This window comes from Colletes latitarsis, chromosome 13 (assembly GCF_051014445.1).
Source record: "Colletes latitarsis isolate SP2378_abdomen chromosome 13, iyColLati1, whole genome shotgun sequence".
Lineage (NCBI taxonomy): Eukaryota > Metazoa > Arthropoda > Insecta > Hymenoptera > Colletidae > Colletes > Colletes latitarsis.
In genome coordinates this window covers 12,955,503-12,980,172 of record NC_135146.1, presented here as the reverse complement: position 1 = coordinate 12,980,172, position 24,670 = coordinate 12,955,503, and the positions used below count along the sequence as shown (strand labels likewise).

The 24,670-nt window shown below is 37.7% G+C and overlaps 1 protein-coding gene across 2 annotated transcripts in view; it reads right to left on the bottom strand.

The window, feature by feature from the left end:
• Nachralpha6 (nicotinic acetylcholine receptor alpha6) overlaps positions 1–24,670 on the bottom strand; it is a 325,848-nt gene that overhangs the window by 110,175 nt on the left and 191,003 nt on the right. For both annotated transcript variants that reach the window (XM_076780529.1, XM_076780528.1), the window contains exon 6: positions 20,565–20,745. In XM_076780529.1, coding sequence (XP_076636644.1) covers positions 20,565–20,745 — 181 coding nt within the window. The remainder of the gene's footprint in view (positions 1–20,564; positions 20,746–24,670) is intronic.

Genomic DNA, 24,670 nt, shown 5'->3' with positions numbered 1-24,670 from the left:
TCATTAATATCCAACGAGAAAAATAAAAAAATGTGCTATTTTTTAACATATTGTTTAAACAAGTAAAAGTTTTGCAAATCTCTTCCCACCATCAAATTCACCGTTTAAAAACACAAATTTCATCCATTTGAAGCACACTCCTATCTCTAATAGTTTCAGAGATATTCAACGAAGTATGTTTCGAACCTCCAACTTTGGGGGCAGATTTCAACCCCTTAAAGTGAATATCAGCAGCCACAAAAAACACGTGTCTAATAGATATATGAAAACTACATAATTGCGAAGTTTCATCAAAATTGGAGATTTAGCCGCGAATAGAACAAAAATGTTTCTCTCGTGGTTATGGAAATTCTACTACTATGTGACGTCAGAGCCACCCTCTCCAGTGGTAATAAGGCTAAAGACCTTCTCTCCTTGCCCTTGTGGGGTGCCTAGCCAACCAGTCATCACATAGTATGCAATCTATCGACCACTCGATCGAATCCACAGCTTTGCGCACGAGTTCACGGAGGAGTGCAGTTACAGTAGTTCTCGCTTTCAAGTGATAAAATGGAGGCCCGAAAGCGGCCAATATGGTCGCACACAATGCGTAAATGTACACAGTGACGAGAGGGAGGATTCTGTCACTCGTAAACGAGCATTACCGTATTTCGAACACACCGAATGCTGGATACAGGTAGTTTTACGCCCCCAGCTTCTATTAACACTTAACTTCTAGGGTGAGCACGATGTTTGATGTATTATTGAGAGAGACAGAGAGAGAGAGAGATCTCCGGAACGTGGTCTTACACGAGTGCCCGTACCTCGCGCATCGAACATTCGAGCCACGCATACTTTTTATTACACGACATACACACTCATTCTTTCTCTATTAACTCGTGCTCGAATGCAACGAGGGGCACACATGTAAGAGCGCATCCCATCGGAATTAATTTGCTTCGCACACACCGGTAAATCGGTAATCTTCAACTATACTTATTTCTAGTGTTCCTCAACTTTCTACGGGGATGGAGATTAAGTAGATCGTCGTACTATTTACGATTTTTTAGCTTTCACGCGGCGAAGGACTCTCGGATTTGTTTCCACGCAAGAAACCTTGCAGCCTAAATTAAATTAGCGTTATCGAGCGATCGAAAAGTACGTTGTTTGGTGGGAATCTGAGTTCCATCAACCCCCGGGGTAAAGTTCGCAGTTTATTTACACGGAATTTAGCGGAACGAGTCCGGAACGCGAGCTCCCCCTCGTGTTTTTCGCGTGAAAATTGCTAATTTATTCTGGCCCTATAATTAGCCGCGCAATCAACGCACTGAAAGTGCACGGAAGTCGGTCAAACGGATCAGTGACGTCGCGGATAAAACGAGTCCCGACGGGGGAAAGTTTCAGGTCACGCGGGGAGAGGGGCTGGTAAGGTGACGAACTCGCAAATTGCCAAGGAGAAGAATACGCGACAAGGACGAGAACGATCGTCGCGCAGCGGAAACGGGATAAGAATGGAGGCGCTACGTGAACGCAAAGTATCTGGAGACTCGCGCTGCCAGGAACACACGTGCAACAGGTGCAAGTTAGGTATCGACTCGCTTATTTCACGGCGGTTTGGTCGACGGTGGAAGAAAAATTTCATCAGGGGACCGACGAATGTTTGCCACGGCTCCACGTGCACGATCAAAGCGCCCTGTAACGAACTACGCAAGATACCCCGGACCTATTTTACAGGAATCCTTGGACGTTTCGTAATTCTCAATTAAATAGTTTCCCCCATCAAAATTAACGCTAGGTTTACAGACACTCGCTAGGTAATATTTTTATTGAAATTTGCTGTATTAACAGTTATATTAAAATTTTTCTTTTAATTGGAGTGTATATTCGTAACATTGCATCAATTAAATTCAACGTAAATTGTTAATAAATGATATTTGTGAGTTCTGTAACGTTAGGTTTAGAATTGAGGTATTCTGTAAACCTAGTGTTAATTACGGCTTTACGAGCTTGCTAAAATAGATCACTATGTTTCAATTTTGACGACGATTTTCTCTTCCTATTATTAGATGCTAAATAGAAAAATGGGACTCGAATTTTTATCAGAAGAGTTTTCTATTATTCTTAGAGTTTAAAATACAGGTGATAATTTTTACTGGGACACCTTGTATGTGCTTTGAACTTAAGGTCTTAAGTCTAAGGGTGTTCGACCAACCCTGGGAAAAGTTTTAATGGGGGATTCTAGAGGCTTCGTTAAAAAGTTATTAACAATTGAATTTGAAAATTTTAAATCGTTCTGAAAAAATTATTTTTAGTTGCAAGGGTCAATCACAATAATTTTTGGTCATTACACATACCCCCGAAATCTTACTCAGTTTCGAGAAAAAAATTCCTTAACGAAAATCTAATGTCTGACTATAGCGTCGATATGTTTCACTGGAATTCCATGTGTATCTTTAAAACATCATAACTTCTGAACGGATTGACGGATTTTAATGTTTAAAAAAGCAAACAACGCGTATTGTAATCAAGAATATGTAGAAATTGCAAAAATAATCGAAAAGTTGACCCTTGACCCCGCAAAATGAGAAAAACCCCATAAAAGAGGTCCAATTTTCAAACTGCCATAAATCTTATTATAGTGAATATATTTCAATGAAACTTTTTTCTAAATTAGAGCTTACAAGTACCTACAAAAAAGTATTAAACAGTATTTCCGTACAACGTCAAACAAAATTATTAAAAATGAAAAACTAATTTCTAGGATAAATCGACAGAGGGTAGGTGCCTAATTATTTCGGCGAAATTAAAAAATTTCAAATCATTCTAAAAAAATTATTTCTGATTACTGGGGTCAATGATAAACATTTTTGGTGAATACACATATTCCCGAAATCCTACCCACTTTTTAGGAAAAAATTCGAGAAGGTGTGAAATTTTTCGTCGGAAAAAAAAATTTCAAATCGTTTTGGAAAAATTATTTTCGATTGCAAGGGTCAATTACAATAATTTTTGGTCATTACACATACCCCCAAAATCCTACGCACTTTCGAGAAAAAAATTCCTTACCGAAAATATAATTTCTGGCCAGAAATGTTTACCCGAATTTCATGCAAATCTTTAAAATGTCATAACTTTTGAACGGATCGATGGATTTTAATGTTTAAAAAAGCAAACGACGCGTATTTTGCTAGAGAATATGTAGAAACCGCAAAAATAATCGAAAAGTTGACCTTTGACCCCGCAAAATGAGAAAACCCCCATAAAAAAGGTCCAATTTTCAAACAACCATAACTCTTATAATAGTGAATATATTTCAATGAAACTTTTTTCTGTAGTAGAGCTTATGAGTACATAGAGAAAAGTATTAAACAATATTTCCGTACAACGTCAAACAAAATTATTAAAAATAAAAAACTAATTTCTAGGAAAAATCGACAGAGGGTGCCTAAATTTTTCGACAAAAAAGAAAAAATTCAAATCGTTTTAAAAAAATTACTTCCAGTTGCAGGGGACAAGTGCAATAATTTTTGGTGATCCGACCTACCCCCGAAATCCTACTCCTTTTCTACAAAAAAATTCCATCAACAAATTGGTATTCTTCATTTTCATCTTATTTGGCCTCTAGAATCTCCCATTAAAATTTTTCTCAGATTGGCTGAACACCCTGTATACTGATCGTTGACGTGATCTTCAAAATACAGAATGTATAAAATATTTTCCTTCTAATTACACAAAATATACTCACTAACACATGTGAGTCGATCGCTGAAATTTTCAAACGGTCGATGCTTCGTAACTTTTCGATCACTCGAGATGTTTCTGCAATTGTTGCTTCGCGAAGGTGTCGTTCCGCGTGAACACGTTTCGATACTGAAACTTGGATAGGTTATTGCTTCTAACACGTCGAATCCTTACTAGAGAATTTTACAAATAGTATTTCGAAACGTTCGAACGCGTAATTCAGGATTTTACCTTGTCCTTCCGTCGAGACACGTAAACAAATTCAAGATCCTCTCGAATGCTTCACCTTTTCACCACTGTTGCTTAAACAACACTGAGCCCCCCCTCTAAATAATTCCACGACTCAAGACTACGTTCGATAAGGCTCCCCACTTCATTCTGCAGGGACCTCACCTGGCATCTGACTTTGCACCGCTTGTAAACATTCCCAACGTAAATTATTCGACGCAAATATTTAAGGAAATATTTCATCTACTATTTACATGATAAAGGAAGCGTCAGGTTGTAAATTCTAATATTTCTGATAGCTTAAAAAAAAATGTAAAATAATACTCGAACCCCATAAAACAGAGTAATATATTGGCTTCATTTTTATCTGTGATTTATAGTGTAATATATTATCAACATTCAGCTGTGGTCCTTTTCGTTACAACATTCACTGAATTCATTATTAATCTGTCATAACGAAAAAACCATTGCACACATCGATGACATAAATAGAGCTACGTTACTGTTGCTTCTAAATTAATTTATTTATTAACAGTAGTCGACGTCTCGAGACTTTTGATTCATTGCAAGTACTCGTGTGTTTCTTTTGCAATATTCCAAGACTGACTCTGAATTTATTCTCGACTTTTCACTCGAACGTGGACTGTCATAGGTTGTCAAAAGCACGTGCCTGAAAATACTTGCGTAAAACTGAAAACTTTTAAAATTAGCCAGGCGTATGGACACTGCAGGATAGAGAGCAGCAGGCTACGGAAGTTTCTAAAGAACAGCCCACTCTAAAGTTCCATTTCTTAAATGTATGCCCCTAAACCAGCTGAAATATCTCACGATAGGACAATAATTTTTAAAATAACGCCGGGAGGACGAAACTTTCGGGTTGGCGGACTCGCGACCTAACGGCGAGCACTTGTTGACGAAGATAATACAGCTTCTGTAAATTTGCTTGCATAAAAAAAACGTGCGAAGGTTCGTTGAAATTATTGCGTTCGTTGCGACCGAGTTTTAAAAACATTATGGAATTGATCTCGTGAAAACGTTGAAATATGGGCGCGAATATAACATTCATTTTATGATATTACGGAAATTTCAGTTTCGCGGCTCTGAGATAAATTCATTACCGTTTCAAGTGCTCGCGCAAAAACAACCGTTTAATCATGGAAAATAATGTGTAAAGTAAACGAGCCAAGCGTGATGTGTTGCCGGGCTGCTGTGTATAGCCACTCAAAAAATATATCGCGACCGATCGATGTTTCCGATTAAAATCCTGTTCTTTTTCGTTTTCGGTCCAGTAAACAAATTTTAGAGAAGCCCAATATTTACTCTTTTTGGTAAGTAGAACGCGGTATACAGGGTGCTCGGCCACCGCTGGGAAAAATTTTAATAGGGGATTCTGGAGGCCAAAATAAGACGAAAATTAAGAATACTAATTTATTGATGGAGGCTTCAGAATTAAATTCAAAAATTTCAAATCGTTCTGGAAAAATTATAGTCGGATGCGAGGGTCAATTACGATCATTTTTGGTCATTACGCATAACCCCGAAATCCTACTCAGTTTCGAGAAAAAAATTCTTTACCGAAAATTACATGTCTGACCATAGCGTCGATATGTTTCACTGAAAATTCATGCGTATCTTTAAAACGTCATAACTTCTGAACGGATTGGAGGATTTTAATGTTTAAAAAGCCAAATTACGCGTATTTTGATGGAGAATATGTAGAAATTCTAAAAATATTCGAAAAGTTGGTTCTTGACCTCGCAAAATGAGAAAAACCCCATAAAAATGGTCCAATTTTCAAAAACAGCCATAATTCTTATAATAGTGAATATATTTCAATGAAACTTTTTTTTTAAGTAGAGCCATTGGGTACCTACAAAAAAGTATTAAGCAACTTTTCTGTAGGACGTCAAATGAAATTACTAAACATTAAAAACGAATTTTTAAGAAAAATCGACCGGTGCCTAAATTTTTCGAGAAAAAAAAAAATTTCAAATCGTTCTAAAAAAAATATTGTTATCTGTAGGGGACAATTACAATCATTTTTGGTCATCAGACATACCCTTGAAATCCTATCCACTTTCGAGAAAAAAATTCGAGTAGGTACTGAAAATTTTGGACGAAATTAAAAAATTTTAAATCATACTAAAAAAATTATGTTTAGTTGCAGAGGTCAATTACAATCATTTTTGGTCATTGCACATACCCTCGAAATCCTACGCACTTTCGAGAAAAAAATTCCTTACCGAAAATCTAATTTGATGCCTAAATTCGACGAAAAAAGAAAATGTCAAATCATACTAAAAAAATTACATTTAGTTACAGGGGTAAATTACAAGTATTTTTGGTCATTACACATACCCCTGAAATCCTGCCCATTTTCTAGAAAAAAATTCGAAAAAGTGTGAAATTTTTCGACAAAAAAAAAAAATTTCAAATTGTTTTGGAAAAATTATTTTCGGTTGCGAGGGTCGATTACAATAATTTTTGGTGAATAGACATACCCCCGAAATCTTGCGCATTTTCGAGAAAAAAATTCAAAACAGCCGGAAATTTAATTGTTAATAACTTTTTAACGAAGCCTCCATCAACAAATTGGTATTCTATATTTTCGTTTTATTTTGGCCTCTAGAATCTCTCATTAAAATTTTTCCAGGGGTGATCGAACACCCTGTATACTTCTCATAAATATTTCTTTTCAAAATCATGAAATATTCTCTGACGTACATTTTTTTTTAAAAAGACTAATTTCTTACATTTTGGAAGTTATATTCCTTACAGGAGGCTAAAAAATAAAACAACAAACTGTGAATATAAAAATTCGACTGTTTTCGACGATCCACTTATGGTTCTAACACATCTATCGAAAAATTGCATTCGCTACATCTGTTCGTAGGTAAATTCCATGCTCAGTGTGGCGACCATAAGGAAAATTATGGCACAAGTTAACAGGTGTGTGCGAGGCTAAAAATAAAACAACCGTCGATATAAAAATTCGACTGTTTTCGACGATCCACTTATGATTCTAATACATCTATTGGAAAATTGCATTACATCTGTTCGTAAGTAAATTCCGTGGTCAGTGTGGCGGCCATAAGGAAACTTATGGCACAAGTTAACAGGTGTGTGCGAAACAAATATGTACTTAGCCTAAGCTTAGCGAGTGGTCGTTCGCCCCTCAAGTTCTCCGTTTAGCAAACGTTTCGCACGCATCGACAAGCAATTTCAAGTATCGTGTCTGTAATGACTGTTAAAGTAACGCGATAACGTGTCGCTCGAAATTTTATTCCTTCGCCCGTTGTTTCACAGAAGAATAAACCGTTTTGCGGCGACACGGCGTGCAAGAGGATCGCGAGAAGTATTACTGCTTAGGTTCTCGTAAAACTCCAGGCGGACAATGTATCGCAAGGTAATAAAACTCGATCGTTTATTGAAGCGTAGATAAGTTTTATCGGGGTGCAGGTCCTGATATTCGATTTATCTCGTGTTCTTAAGTACGTACGGCCACGAATACACGCGTTATCTTGATCTGTACACACATTCACATCGATTTCTAATGCAGGGTGCATTTATGTGGCCCGTACCGTTCGAGCGAAACAAATTACCTTCGTCTTGTATTCGTCAGTTTTTAATTACATTTCAGTCCAAACTCGGTCTATCGTCACCGTTAACTCGGTGATTAGCCTTTGGAACAATTTCATCTGGCAATGATGTTTAAAACACGCTGTAATAAAGGGAGTTTTATTCTTTTGAGAACTACGAATTACTTGTATAAATTATGTGGCGATAAGCTGTTGATACACACATGTTTGGTAGCTCAAATGATTTTTTGAGACTTGTAAATCGGTAGGAAAGATTGTCGAAGAATTTAGAAAACATGACTTATTTGGGTATTCGGGGTAGAATATCGGTTTTGTTATTTAAAGGTATTGGTATTTCGGTATTACATCGGTTTCCATGTACAGTGGTCTTCTGACTTGAAGTCTCGCGAGAGATCAATGTACAGGGTGTTCGGCCACCCCAAGACGAAAATCAAGAATACCAATTTGTTGATGAAGGCTTCGTTGAACAGTTATTAATGTTTAAAGTTCCGAACGTTGAAAAATTTAGGCACCTAGCTTTGTTTGATTTTTCTTAAAAATTCGATTTTGATTTTTAATAATTTTGTTTGACGCCTTACAAAAAAATTGCCTAATACTTTTATATAGGTACCCATGAGCTCTACTTCAGAAAAAAGTTTCATTGAAATATATTCAAAATTGTAGGAGTTATGGCTGTTTGAAAATTAGACCATTTTTATGGGGGTTTTTTCATTTTTCAGGGTCAAGGGTCAACTTTTCGAATATTTTTGCGATTTCAACATATTCTCTAGTAAAATACGCGTCGTTTGCTTTTTTAAACATTAAAATTCGTCAATCCGTTCAGAAGTTATGATATTTTAAAGATTTGCATGGAATTCCAGTGAAACATATCGACGCTATAGTCAGACATTAGATTTTCGTTAAGGAATTTTTTTCTCGAAACTGAGTAGGATTTCGGGGGTATGTGTAATGACCAGAAATTATTGTAATTGACCCTTGCAGCCGAAAATAATTTTTCCAAAACGATTTGAAATTTTTTTTTCCGTCGAAAAAGTTGACACATTCTCGAATTTTTTTCTCGAAATTGGGAAGGATTTCGGGGGTATGTCTATTCACCAAAAATGATTGTAATTGACCTCTACATTTAACAATATTTTTTTCAGAACGATTTGAAACTTTTTTTTTCGTCGAAAAATTTAGGCACTTATCCCCGGTCGATTTTTCTTTAAAATTCCTTTTTTATTTTTAATAAATTTGTTTGACTCTATACGGAAATTTTGTTTAATACTTTTTTGTAGGTACCCATGAGCTCTACTTCGATACTAAATTTCATTGAAATATATTCACTATTCTAGGAGTTATGGCTGTTTGAAAATTGGACTTTTTTTATGGGGTTTTTCTAACTTTACGGGATCAAATAGCAACTTTTTCAATATTATCAGAATTTCTACATATTCTCCGCCAAAATACGCGTAGTTTTCTTTTTTAAACATTAAAATCCGTCAATCCGTTCAGAAGTTATGATGTTTTAAAGATACACATGGAATTCCAGTGAAACATATCGACGCTATAGTGAGGCATGAGATTTTTGGTAATGAATTTTTTTCTCGAAACTGAGTAGGATTTCGGGGGTACGTCTATTGACCAAAAATGCTCACAATTGACCCCCGCATCCAAAAATAATTTTTCCAGTACGATTTGAAATTTTTTAATTTAATTCTTAATAACTTTTTAACAAAGCCTCCAACAACAAATTAGCATTCTTGATTTTCGTCTTATTTTGGCCTCCAGAATCCTCTACTAAAATTGGGTGTGGCCTAACACCCTGTATATATAGGAATACATGTATCCCTTCTACTTCTCCCACATTCCTTCCTGAGTTCTTCAAGTGAGGCGACTACTATAACTTCTCTGGCATAATACCTCCGTAAAAATCATACCTGTATTGAATCCTTGCTTCTACATTCATATTCAAGAACCTAACACTTCTCAAAGTGTTCAATTCTCAATATTCAATAATAATCAGAACGATTACTTCGTTCGATTCAGCACACGCAAGTCTAGTTCGTCTTATCAGTTCACTTGGTAGCTATATCGGAGAAGTACGGTAGTATCGGGCAGCAAATTGCACTGAATTTCGGGGAATCGCGGGCACGATAGCGGCGTGTCGCAAACGGATCGAGTCACTCGATATCTCGATCTCGGCGCGTGCAGTGTCAAGCCTGCAGTTTGTCAGTGCTCCATTCCGTGGTGGAGCGGGTCGCTGTCCGCCATGGGTAGACGCGATTAACAGTTTATGATTAACAGCCCCGATCAGATACGCGGGACGAACAATGCGCCATCTCCGGGGCGGTTTCGCGAATTTACGAGCTGTCTATCACCGGTCTTGCGACAGTCGTAAAACCCTCCGCGGACGCGCGGCCAGGAATTCTCGTAAAACGCTAATTGCTCGGCTCCTATGCACGCACCACCGACGTTGCAACGAGTAAATTAATTCACGTCGGGGTTATCCGACCGCCGCGTCTACTTTTTGCCAAAATTCGACGCTTTCGAATCCTCGTTTACCAGAGCAAGCAATTTAACGACCTCACGCGTCATTATGCACCGCGTAATAAAATCATCGAGAAACGTTAATCTCTCGAACAGGCTCCGTTTATAAATTTCAACTCTTAATTACCTACAGTAATACTTCTCCTCTTGCGGACAAATGATGTAAACGAAATGAATTCGGCGAGCTAGTCGTGTGCCTAGCGAAACGGAGAATTTCAAGAGCGAGATCTCGCTAGTAGCTGGCATGGAAACGTCACTCAGCTATCGACTCCGCGATGGAAACTTTGCTCGGGTTCTGGGCAACGGATCGACAGATTGCAAATAACTTGATCCTCGTGTCTGGCTCGATGGCGTTCCCTTGGTGTCGAAAGACAAGAGAAACCGAGGAAAAGGGGGGAAAGACGAGAAAGCACTTGGTCAGTCCCCGGAATGAAGTGGTTCCTGGTCAGCTCTGTTGAATTTTCCTTTGAAAATAAGTCCAAATCTAGTTCGTGCACTCTTTCATTACTCGTAGTTTTCATATCATATTCGAAGCAGAATTGTTTCCTCGAAGAAGACCCAAGAAGTGAGAAAGAAGACCAGGTTCACCTTTTCCCGTGGAGCTGCAGCGAATTTACAGAAATTAGCCAACACTCCGCTGTGGTGAAAATAAAGGAACGAGAGAACAAAAAAGTAGGAGTGCAGGGAGTGGAGAATCGAGAGATATTCCGCGAGAGGATAATCGTTTGCGGAGTCGATAGTAGAGTAACGAAGACATGTACCATGCAGATCACAATTTCCAGCTCAGACATAATCACGTGGTCCCTGCTTTGACTGTCGATGTATCTGTGTGTATGTATATGTATATTCTGGGTCATTGTGTTCTCGGTCATCCTGTCCCCTACGTGTCCGATATCTTTGTTACTTTTTTCCCCCCCCGTCTTAACGGGGGTTTCAGGGTGAAAGGGGGTTGTTTGGGGGGGTTGGGAGGAAGTCAGACACATATATACGTGACGTGTTCCCGAGGGGGTTGTGTAGATCTAGGGGGTGGGTCACGGTATCTTCCGCTTCTGCTTGCTTCTTTTCTCTTTTCTCTTTTCTCTTGAAACTTGTTCCCCGCGCATGGTCGTATACCGTTTTGTATGCGCGTATAATATCTACGTATAATATGGTGAAAGCTCGCTCAATATGTTCCGTAGAAAAGCCCGTGAAAGCAAGTAACACCGGCAAGCGACATCAGCCCACCGTAGCGACCCCTCGTCTATCCGAGGGGTTAATGCCGACACCAGGGTACGTATAATGTCCGCCACATTTATAGCCAATTCGTGTGCCCAGATTGCATTCACGAATTTGTTATGCGTACGTCTCTTTGTACGCGTAGATACCGGATGGCACAAAGTACGGCTGATGCTGCATTATGCTCGTAAAACACCCTACTCGACTCTTATATTACCTTCAGCCCACTACGCTTCTCCTTTCTTTAGACACCGTTTCCTTTCTTGAGTTCAATTCAAGCTGGAACGCGATTTCGAGAGACTTTAACACTAGATTTATGGGCATCGATCGTGCATACGGGGTGTTAGGCCACCCCTAGGCCTTCTGGATAGAAAATAAGATGAAAATTAAGAATAGCAATTTGTTGATGGAGGCTTTGTTAAAAAGTTTAAAGTTCCGACAGTATTGAATTTTTTTCTAGAAAGTGGGTAGGATTTCGGGGGTATGTCTGTTCACCAAAAATGATTGTAATTCACCCCTGCGACTATAAATAATTTTTTCAGGACGATTTGAAATTTTTTAATTTTATCGAAAAATTTCGCAACTTGAATTTTTTTCTACAAACTGGGAAGGAATTCGGGGGTATGTCTATTCACCAAAAATTATTGTAATTGACCCTTGCAACCAAAAATAATTTTTTTAGGACGATTTGAAATTTTTTAATTTTAACGAAAAATATTACACCTTCTTGAATTTTTTTCTCCAAACTGGGAAGGAATTCGGGGGTATGTCTATTCACCAAAAATGATTGTAATTTACTCTTGCAATTATAAATAATTTTTTCAAAACGATTTGAAATTTTTTAATTTTGTCAAAAAATTCAATACCTTCTTGAATTTTTTTCTCGAAACTGGGAAGGAATTCGAGGGTTTGTCTATTCATCAAAAATTATTGTAATTGATCCCTGCGAACGATAATAATTTTTTCAGAGCGATTTGAAAATTTCGAAATTTCAAGGGAATAGATCTACGACTGGTCAAACATACTTTCAGGAATTAATTTTTTTCTCAAAAGTGCGTGAAATTTCGGGGGTATGTCTAATAACTAAAAATGATTGTAATTGACCCCTGCAACTATAAATAATTTTTTCAGAACGATTTGAAATTTTTTAATTTTGTCGAAAAATTTCACAACTTGAATTTTTTTCTCGAAACTGGGAAGGAATTCGGGGATATGTCTAATAACCAAAAATGATTGTAATTACCCCCTGGAATTATAAATAATTTTTTCAGAACGATTTGAAATTTTTTAATTTTGTCGAAAAATTTCACAACTTGAATTTTTTTCTCAAAAATGGATAGGATTTCAGGGGTATGTCTGATAATCAAAAATGATTCTAATTGACCCCTACACCTGAAAATAATTTTTTCAGAGCGATTTGATAATTTTGAAATTTCAAGGGAATAGATCAGCGCCTGGTCAAACATATTTTCAGAAATTAATTTTTTTCTCAAAAGTGCGTGAAATTTCGGGGGTATGTCTAATAACCAAAAATGATTCTAATTGACCCCTGCAACTGAAAATAATTTTTCCAGAACGATTTGAAATTTTTTAATTTAATTGTTAATAACTTTTTAACGAAGCCTCCATCAAAATTTTCTCAGAGGTGACCGAACATCCTGTATATTTATTGATACCTTCCATGTTGACAATTACCTTAAAATTTTTCTTTTAATTAGAATATATATTCATGCCATTGCATCAATCAAATTCAACATAATTTGTTAAATATGGAATCTGACATCCGTCAAATTGACGGCTTCCGCAAATCTAGTGTTAAAAACATTTTTAAAAATATTCAGATACAAATTCTGTTGCATCAAGAAACTCATAAGCGAATTTTAGTTTGAGGAAATTCTTGAATCTTGCGACAAACTTGTACCGAACCATTCTCAAAAATATAATTACTTCTTTTCTAATTGTCGATAAATCAGCGGAAATTTGAGCAACGTACGCATAACAAATCCTCCGGAGCAGTTGAAAATATATCGTCAGACACCGCTTTTAAGCAGACCTCCCACGATTAAATGAGTGCACATTATCGAAATTTATACTCCAGACAAACGTGAAACCTTCGAGAAGTGGGTGGAACCGAGCGATAAAAGTTTCCCCTGTGACTTAATTACGTTCTTTCTCGTCGTTACAATCGATGGTCCTCTCTCGCAGTTTAAAAATACAGCACGTGAGAAACGAAACGCAAGAACAAAGATTTCACAATTGAAGTTCTCTCGTATGAGCATTAAAAAATTAAAAACGAAAAGGAAAATACAAGAGTATTGCGTGACTTTCGACGAAATAACTCAATGGTGCTTTCATAAATCGTAGCAAGTTCGACAACTGCATCGGAACTCTGATTCGAACAATAAATCGTTCGCGTTTTATGTTCTCCACTCGCCGGTTTAACTTCCGCGTGGTATTATCACTAAAAGAGCGATCTTTGGCTATTCGTGGCGATTACCGAACTTTACGACCTACACTACCCTCTCCACGATATTGATTATTCGAGATAAAATGTCACGGTTTATCTTTCGCGGCTGTTGACGCTCGGTCCGAATATTTTTATGGACAGAAATCACTTTGTTCGATAATTCCAACGTTCGCGATATAAAGAGTATTTCAAAATGATGGGACAAAGAGAATAAAATCGTTCTCTACGATTTTCCAATCCGAATAACGTTAAAATGTGCTTCTCGCAAGTCCGTGCACGTGTAATCAGCTGATCGCCTCAGTTGGACGAGAAACAGGTGTCTACGACGATCAACAAGTACATAATTTAGCTGCTCGTATCTCGAGAACGAAGCAACACTGTTCAATTTCTTATTGTTGACAGCTGATTCGCTTTTGTCAACTCGTTTTAATGGGTTAAATAATTAATTATGTCTGATCAGTTATCGACTTGGACTACTTGGATTACCTGTACGTTTCATGTGTCTGATCAATGGTTGATCTATACTACTTGTTCCTCAGTAAATTTCACGTGGCTGATCAATGGCTGATTTCTACTACTTAACTTCAGAGTGTGCAGTAATATATCATCGCAAAAATATGTATATGCATATTTAAAAGCTTCTAATGGACTCGCGAAATAATCTGACCCATTTCAGCTGACGAATTTGTTATATTGGAATCTCCGATTTCAACAAATGACTCGTGCTCCAACATAATTATCGCGCGTCGAAAATAGATTGAAATTTGAAAATTGAACATTGATCTTACTCCTGCTGATTCATTCTTCAACTCTGCTTCGAAACGTGTATTTATCGAGCATCTACTTATGCAAATTGGTTCGATTTTATGGAATAATCCCCGAACGATTCTCGATTCGAGAGTTTCGCGAGTTCGAATGCGTCCTGTCAAGCTCTGCTTCGCAATTTCACGGCGTCTGCGGCCACATCGCGACGCAAACGATGCTCGTTTCGAGGGAAAAGGACGATCCAACGCGATTCTTTACGCGCGCCGTGAAACGCGGGATCCAACAGTCGTGGCAAATTGTCCGAGGCGGCTCGTAAGCGAAATGAATTTATCATTCCGTATCCGAACAGCTGGATGCGCCTGTTCCTGACGCTGCTCGTGAATTCACGCACGTTATATCCGGCGAGTCGAGCAAATTTACTCTCTGATGAAACACGTTCGTCCCTAGTCTCGCGGAGAAAGCCAGTCAGGGGTTGTAGCGCGAAAATCAGAAGTGAAACGAACAACTCGGTCATTTATTATCTTAGAACAGAATACTTCAACGTTCCTTTAAATTACCACGCGAGTGTGCAGCAAGTTTCAGAATTTTAATAATTAAAAACTTTATAAAGGAAAATTTCAGAAGAAACATCTCGTAATACACGTCGAATGGTCTATTATGTAATTGGTTGTTTATTATTCTCTCGAACGAATATTTAACACTAGATTTACGGGCATTGATAGCACGTATATTTATTAAAATACGATTTCTCTTTTAATTAGAATATGTATTGAATCAAATTCAACGCAAGTTAGAAAATAATATTCACGTGTTCTGCAATTTTTAATATGGAATCTGACATCCGTCAAATTGAAGGTTTCCATAAATCCAGTGTTAAATGCCTAATGCATCAAAGGCGAAGGTTATTAGCTTGGTTAACTGTATATGGCGGGGAAAATATGTGCATAAATGCGAGAACGGCACGAAGCAGAAATTGACGGAACTTTCGAGTCGCGAATGAAAATACCGTGATTAACGATGGAATACTGTCTCGTGTTCCAGCATGCAGACGTTGTTCCATTAACGGCGATTATCTCAACTTCTCCGAAATTCGGTTACAGTCGAGTAGAGCACGTTTAACGAGATTTAACGCCGTAGCGTGCAGTTTGCTTCGCGAAAGAAATATGCATCTGCGTCGCGAATAAAACTAACGCGATCTGTTCCGGTCAGAGGCAAAAAGAAGTCCGCAAAAAGCATCGTGTTTAGTTTAGTAGGACTAGCCTCGATAAATTAACGATGGGAAACCCATCTTTGAACCTTTGAAAAGCCAGAGTTGTTCGAACAGACCGAAGAATATTTCCAGAGCGTTCGATTCCTGTTCTCGGTAAATTCCGTTCGGAAGGAAACGTGATTTCGAAGGCTGGCGACTCCATTAACGTTACAAACTACATCTTATCGCGTTTCCAGCATGGGGAAACGATCAATTAATTGATCCACGCGACGATAATTAAACTAACGCGATCTGTTTCGATCAGACGCAAAAATCATCGCGTAATACGTTCGACAGACGTTGACGTTTAGTTCAGAAGGACTAGCCTCGATAAATTAACGATGGGAAACCCATCTTTGAACCTTTGAAAAGCCAGAGTTGTTCGAATAGACCGTAGAATATTTCTAGAGCGTTCGATTCCTGTTCTCGGTAAATTCCGTTCGGAAGGAAACGTGATTTCGAAGGCTGGCGACTCCATTAACGTTACAAACTACATCTTATCGCGTTTCCAGCATGGGGAAACGATCAATTAATTGATCCACGCGACGATAATAAAACTAACGCGATCTGTTTCGATCAGACGCAAAAAGCATCGCGGAATATGTTTAACAGACGTTGACGTTTAGTTCAGAAGGACTAGCCTCGATAAATTAACGATGGGAAACCCATCTTTGAACCTTTGAAAAGCCAGAGTTGTTCGAATAGACCGTAGAATATTTCCAGAGCGTTCGATTCCTGTTCTCGGTAAATTCCGTACGGAAGGAAACGTGATTTCGAAGGCTGGCGACTCCATTAACGTTACAAACTACATCTTATCGCGTTTCCAGCATGGGGAAACGATCAATTAATTGATCCACGCGACGATAATTAAACTAACGCGATCTGTTTCGATCAGACGCAAAAATCATCGCGGAATTCGTTTGACAGACGTTGACGTTGAGTTCAGAAGGACTAGCCTCGATAAATTAACGATGAGAAACCCATCTTTGAACCTTTGAAAAGCCAGAGTTGTTCGAATAGACCGTAGAATATTTCCAGAGCGTTCGATTTCTGTTCTCGGTAAATTCCGTACGGAAGGAAACGTGATTTCGAAGGCTGGCGACTCCATTAACGTTACAAACTACATCTTATCGCGTTTCCAGCATGGGGAAACGATCAATTAATTGATCCACGCGACGATAATTAAACTAACGCGATCTGTTTCGATCAGACGCAAAAATCATCGCGGAATTCGTTCGACAGACGTTGACGTTGAGTTCAGAAGGACTAGCCTCGATAAATTAACGATGGGAAACCCATCTTTGAACCTTTGAAAAGCCAGAGTTGTTCGAATAGACCGTAGAATATTTCCAGAGCGTTCGATTCCTGTTCTCGGTAAATTCCGTTCGGAAGGAAACGTGATTTCGAAGCCTGGCGACTCCATTAACGTTACAAACTACATCTTATCGCGTTTCCAGCATGGGGAAACGATCCATTAATTGATCCACGCGACGATAATAAAACTAACACGATCTGTTTCGATCAGACGCAAAAAGCATCGCGGAATTCGTTCGACAGACGCTGACGTTTAGTTCAGAAGGACTAGCCTCGATAAATTAACGATGGGAAACCCATCTTTGAACCTTTGAAAAGTCAGAGTTGTTCGAATAGACCGTAGAAAATTCCGTTCGGAAGGAAACGTGATTTCGAAGGCTGGCGACTCCATTAACGTTACAAACTACATCTTATCGCGTTTCCAGCATGGGGAAACGATCAATTAATTGATCCGCGCGACGATAATAAAGTGATTTTCTTACAGTTCCAATTATGGCTGGCAAGTAACGTCGGAGCGCCGACGCGTCAATAACAGGCAGTGATCGTTCCTGTTAATGGCAATTACGGCAAGTTCACCTCAATTCCGAAATAATTGAATACGACGAGTTCTAATCTAACGACGGTTCACGCTATTACCGCATTTCCGAGTAGCAAACCGCCCCGAAAGTGGAATACAATTAACGGAACCGCACTTGCAAATACGAGCTATCAGAACCTGTTCCGCGCACGTTCGAACGAGCGTGAGCCACCGACAAATTCGGGCATTAAATAATATATACGGGCATTTAACGTTACAAACCCGGCGAATTTAATTATTACGTCACCGATCAACGGTCTCGTTGCTCGAGAGCCACTGTTCAACAAGAATTTTCTATCACGTTTGAAAAAATATTTCTAGCGCGGAAATAACGAGTAGAAATCCACACTATTGGTCAGACGTGTCCAAGAGACAAATTGTCTTCCTTAACAAATCCGGCGAATTTAATTATTACATCACCGATCAACAGCCTTGTTGCTCGAGAGCCACTGTTCAACAAGAATTTTCTATCACGTTTGAAAAAATATTACCAGCGTGGAAATAACGAGTAGAAACCATAGTTATTGGTCAGACGTGTCCAAGAGACAAATTGTCTTCCTTAACAAATCCGGCGAATTTAATTATTACGTCACCGATCAACGGTCTCGTTGCTCGAGAGCCACTGTTCAACAAGAATTTTCTATCACGTTTGAAAAAATATTTCCAGCGTGGAAATAACGAGTAGAAATCCACACTATTGGTCAGACGTGTCGAAGAGATAAATTGTCTTCCTTATCACATCCGGCGAATTTAATTATTACGTCACCGATCAACGGTCTCGTTGCTCGAGAGCCACTGTTCAACAAGAATTTTCTATCACGTTTGAAAAAATATTACTAGCGTGGAAATAACTAGTAGAAACCATAGTTATTGGTCAGACGTGTCCAAGAGACAAATTGTCTTCCTTAACAAACCCGGCGAATTTAATTATTACGTCACTGATCAACGGTCTCATTGCTCGAGAGCCACTGTTCAATAAAAATTTTCTATCACGTTTGAAAAAATGTTACCAGCGTGGAAATAACGAGTAGAAATCCACACTATTGGTCAGACGTGTCCAAGAGACAAATTGTCTTCCTTAACAAACCCGGCGAATTTAATTATTACGTCACCGATCAACGGTCTCGTTGCTCGAGAGCCACTGTTCAACAAGAATTTTCTATCACGTTTGAAAAAATATTACTAGCGTGGAAATAACGAGTAGAAACCATAGTTATTGGTCAGACGTGTCCAAGAGATAAATTGTCTTCCTTAACAAACCCGGCGAATTTAATTATTACGTCACCGATCAACGGCCTCGTTGCTCGAGAGCCACTGTTCAACAAGAATTTTCTATTACGTTTGAAAAAATATTACCAGCGTGGAAATAACGAGTAGAAACCATAGTTATTGGTCAGACGTGTCCAAGAGACAAATTGTCTTCCTTAACAAACCCGGCGAATTTAATTATTACGTCACCGATCAACGGTCTCGTTGCTCGAGAGCCACTGTTCAATAAAAATTTTCTATCACGTTTGAAAAAATGTTACCAGCGTGGAAATAACGAGTAGAAATCCACACTATTGGTCAGACGTGTCCAAGAGACAAATTGTCTTCCTTAACAAACCCGGCGAATTTAATTATTACGTCACCGATCAACGGTCTCGTTGCTCGAGAGCCACTGTTCAATAAAAATTTTCTGTTACGTTTGAAAAAATATTACCAGCGTGGAAATAACGAGTAAAAATCCATACTATTGGTCAGACGTGTCCAAGAGACAAATTGTCTTCCTTAACAAACCCGGCGAATTTAATTATTACGTCACCGATCAACGGCCTCGTTGCTCGAGAATCACTGTTCAATAAAAATTTTCTATTACGTTTGAAAAAATATTACTAGCGTGGAAATAACGAGTAGAAATCCACACTATTGGTCAGACGTGTCCAAGAGACAAATTGTCTTCCTTAAGGGTAAGAAAAAAGGGATGAAACACAGCGAGAAAGGACATCTCGTGTTCCTTGGCCATCGACTGATATCACGCGCGTCTTTTACCCCCCACTACCCCGCGCTTCTCGATATTTCACGTATGCTGGGACATGTGCGTGTATGCATCGTATGTACGTAAAGAATGTATATCGTATCGTACATTTATATACCTATATATATATATAGATCTGAGCTGAAGCTACGAAGCGTGAGAACGAACGGCTATCTATGGAGCGTTGCTATTGTGTTGCGCTGAGTTCTTGTGTCGGACAAAGAAGCCTCGGGAGGGATCTCATGGGCGTAGGATCAGGAGGACTTTTCTTTTTGCGGAGGTGGCGGGAAACGGGTTGAATATCGCGGCAATAAGGATTCGTCGATGTCTGCACCGTCGCCAAAAGCGTCTCCATTTACGAAGCCCGACGCCACGGAGAGAATCATCAGACAGGAGCAAAAAGTCACTAGACCCCGCCAAGAATGCCCTCCTGACGACAGTTCGGTTACCACTTTATACCAAACCCTTAATTCTGCTCTTCGAAAACCACCCCCGATTATTCGAGTGGCTGTATATTAACACTAGGTTCACGGAATACGCCAATTCGACGCATTAAGACTCTAAACCTAACGTTACAAGACTCAAATATTATTTGTTAGCAATGATATGAAAATACACTCTAATTAAAAGAAAAATTACATTTTAATGTAACTGTTAACACAGCGAAACGAGGGTAAACCTAGTGTTAATTTCGAATTCTCTTTGTGACGTATCGAGCGTTTGGAGCGAGGACGTTTGGATGATCGTCGGTGAGGAATGTACACGGAGTCACGTTTTAACCCTTCGAGGAACTCGAGCTCGAAAAATTGAGGACCAGTTAGAGATATTTGGTGCTCGGTGTGTACTCTGAGCGTGTTTAGTGTGTAGTGGAGACAGTAGTGTACCTGGTTGCCGTCGTAGGTCCAGGATCCGAACTTCATGTTACAGTGTTGGTCGTCAAAGGGGAACCAAGTGATGTCTATCTTGCATGTGCTCTTGAAGATGCCAGGAGGGACGTACAGGCAACTGCCGTTATGCGTGACCACCACGTTCGTTTGGTATGTCCCATCGAAACCCTCTTCCGCACTAACGTGTTCACATTACACATTAATTATCCTGATCGGCCTTGGTCTCGCGTTGCTTTATTTTATCGACTCCCGCGGCCCACCGGTGATTTAATCCTCGATTTTTATCGATTGGCAATGTCAAGCTCAACGATTAACTTTCTTTTTCGAAAATAACATACCTGGACCTCTTTTTAAGGGGTTAGGTAGCTCTAAAATTTTGATATTTTGTTTTTTTGGATTGAATAATAGTTTCAAGCCTCAAAATTATGCGAAAGGTCCCATTGGAATAATGTTTTTGCTGAAAATTTAGAGCCTCAATGACGTATATCAAACTTTAAATGCATTTTAAATTAATACTCCATAATAAATAATAATTACTCCAGTTCTAATTAATCAGTTGCTTTGAAAATTTGCAGGTATCTTTACTATTATGTTTATTAAGCATTGACGATCAATTTTTTCATTCAGGCTTTCTTCTTCCTTAAGGGGTTAGGTAACTAAAATTTTGAAAAATTCGATATTTTGTTTTTTGGATTGAATAATAGTTTGAAGCCTCAAAATTATGCGAAAGGTCCCATTGGAACAATGTTTTTGCTGAAAATTTAGAGCCTCAATGACGTATATCAAACTTTAAATGCATTTTAAATTAATACTCCATAATAAATAATAATTACTTCAGTTCTAATTAACCAATTGCTTTGAAAATTTGCAGTTGTCTTTACTATTATATTTATTAAGCATTGACGATCCCTTTTTTCATTCAGGCTTTCTTCTTCCTTAAGGGGTTAGCTCAAAATTAACTAAAATTAACAAAATTAACTAAAATATTGAAAAATTCGATATTTTGTTTTTTGGATTAAATAATAGTTTGAAGCCTCAAAATTATGCGAAAGGTCCCATCGAAACAATGTTTTTCCTGAATATTTAGAGCCTCAATGACTATCTGCGTACATCAAACTTTAAATGCATTTTAAATTAATACTCCATAATAAATAATAATTACTCCAGTTCTAATTAATCAATTGCTTTGAAAATTTGCAGTTGTCTTTACTATTATATTAATTAAGCATTGACGATCCGTTTTTTAAAAAATTATCTAATAATTCTGCAAAATATTAGTAATAAAAACTCGATTTTTGATAAAATTCGATTTTAGGTTTCAAATATCTGCCATATTGTTAATTTTTATACAAATTGAAATGCCTCATCGTCTAAGGACTTTTATCACAGTTAATGGAATATTTCGACAACCATTTTACCATAATCCTGCACACCCAGTTAGGTATCAAAAAATAAAGTTAAACGATAATTGACTACTTACTTTTTCTTCATTCTAGCTTAAAAAATTGCCTGCTAGAGTTACCTAACTCCTTAATATAATTTTAAAATTTTATTCAAATCTTCTCGAAATAAATAAACCGAAACTATAGTAACATTTGCGTTATGATTAGAGAAATATTTCATTTCTTCCAAGGTGCCATGCCAGTGACATCGATTAAATTCTTTTATTTTTTTTTCTTTGGCGTGCGTTTAGGCTAATATCTCTAAACTGACCGTCGTTAACCGCCGGAACAAAGTAAATTAATAAACGTTCCGTGCTCGTTCAAGCTGGCGTAATCTAAAATATCGTACATCGGGCTTATGCAAACGACGAACCATCAAAGCCATTTTCGAGATTAATTCGCTTATAATCAAGCAGCCACGAATATAAATGTAAATTATTCGCGATTACGGAAGTTCGATCGAACAAAATAGAGAAATCATTAGTTTCAGCGTTTCAATTTTTATCCCCCAGGGGATGGTTCATCCCTTTTCTTCGCTTTATTTACCCTTTTTAAAGTCCAACTCTTTCAATCCTTCGTAAAGTACATTGCAAAAGTATTTCAAAGCTTTGATGAAAAATTAATGATAAAATTTAATTAACTTTAGCGGAGTTTGTGCATCAGAATTTTAGAAATAAACCGGCCAGAAGGAATGCTCCTTCCATATTTCCCGAGGAAAGCAACGTTCAAAGTCGCGATCGCGTAATTAACGTTCGATTCAATATTTTTATTTACCACGCGTCTCGCATTTCCCGCGAGTAGAATACCTCGTAATTAGCGATTCAGAATCTTAAATAGTTTTGCTAATTAAATTTATTCGCGAATACGAAACTTTAAGAGCTCGGAAATGAAATTCCCAGAGTCGATTTTGCATTTAAATAGCGCGCGTTACATTTTTCAAAAGATTTGTCTATAAAAGCCGTTTATGATGTTTCGTGATGCATCTCGGGTAATACATTCTCAGCAAGAGACGCAGTAATATGCGTCCTTTGCGCGAGAGCTAGAGGACATAAAAGTTTCCTGTGCTTTTATTTCCCGCAGCTGCGTATCTTTCTAGCGTAACACTAGCACGATGATGCTCTCTTTCGAGGAAATTGATGGTCTAAGAAATGTTCCAACACTAATGTCTGTCACCTAGTAATCTAAATTCGATCGTCGTGTTTCTTAAATATTAATAATTGAGCCGTTTATTTTGAAAGTGGCGTAAGTCCATTTTCCGAAAAAAATCGAGAATTTTTTTCTCGAAAATGCGCCAGATTTCGGGGATATGTCTATTCACCAAAAATGATTGTAAATGACCCCTACAGTTAACAATATTTTTTTCAGAACGATTTGAAATTTTTTTTTTTCAACAGGCCCTGTTGATTTTTCTTAAGAATTCGTTTTTCATTTTTAGTAATTTCGCTCGACGTCCTACAGAAAAATTGTTTAATACTTTTTTGTAGTCACTCATAAGCTCTATTTTAGAAAAAAGTTTCATGGAAATATATTCACTATTGTAAGAGTTATGGCTGTTTGAAAATTGGATTACTTTTATGGGGTTTTTCTAATTTTGCGGGGTCAAGGATCAACTTTTCGAATATTGTTAGAATTTCTACGTATTCTCCATTAAATTACGCGTTGTTTGCTTTTTTAAACATTAAAATCCGTCAATCCGTTCAAGAGTTATGATATTTTAAAGATTTGAATGGAATTTCAGTGAAACATATCAACGCTATGGTCAGACGTGAAATTTTCGGTAATGAATTTTTTTCTCGAAACTGAGTAGGATTTCGGGGGTATGTGTAATGACCAAAAATGATTGTAATTGACCCCTGCAACCGACAATAATTTTTCCAGAACGATTTGAAATTTTTGAATTTAATTGTTAATAACTTCTTAACGAAGCCTCCATTAACAAATTTTTATTCTTGATTTTAGTCTTACTTTGGCCTCTAGAATCCCCCATTAAAATTTTTATACCACCATAGTTATTTTAAATCCTTCCGTTATACACAAACTGGAGAAGACTGAATAATAATTAATTTCAATGTAAAAATTATTTAACAAAGAATTAAAGTTGAATATTCTTTTGATTTTATAACATAATATAGTCATTTATTTTTATTTCAAGGGAATTTTCCTATGGACTTGTGCTTTCTTAAGAATTGAAAACGTAATTTCTTAAATAATGTTAATTATGCTAATTGGAATAAATTTGACACTCTCAGAAACCCAAAAACATTATTATACTATGTCATTTGTTACCCATATTTTTAAATTTAAGCAAACCCTTCGATATCTCGATTCGAACATAAATGGACTTACTTTCGAAATAAACGGCTCAATTTTCTCTTTGCAGAAACGCGTAATTATCGCTGTGTAATTCTTCGTATAATCACGCCAACAATGGTCAGATCGGTACAACGTGAAACGCGCTACAATCATTGATTCGTTAGGTCAATCGTTGCATAGTTAAATTTGGCAGATTCGCAATCAAAGTAGCGCAACTCGCGACAGCTCGATACACTCGAACGATCAAAATTTATTGAACAGGTAAACAGCTGTTAGAGATTGTCCGATTAACAACAATTACCTCAAGTTATTAGCGATTTGATGTGACAATTATTGTTTACCTGCAGT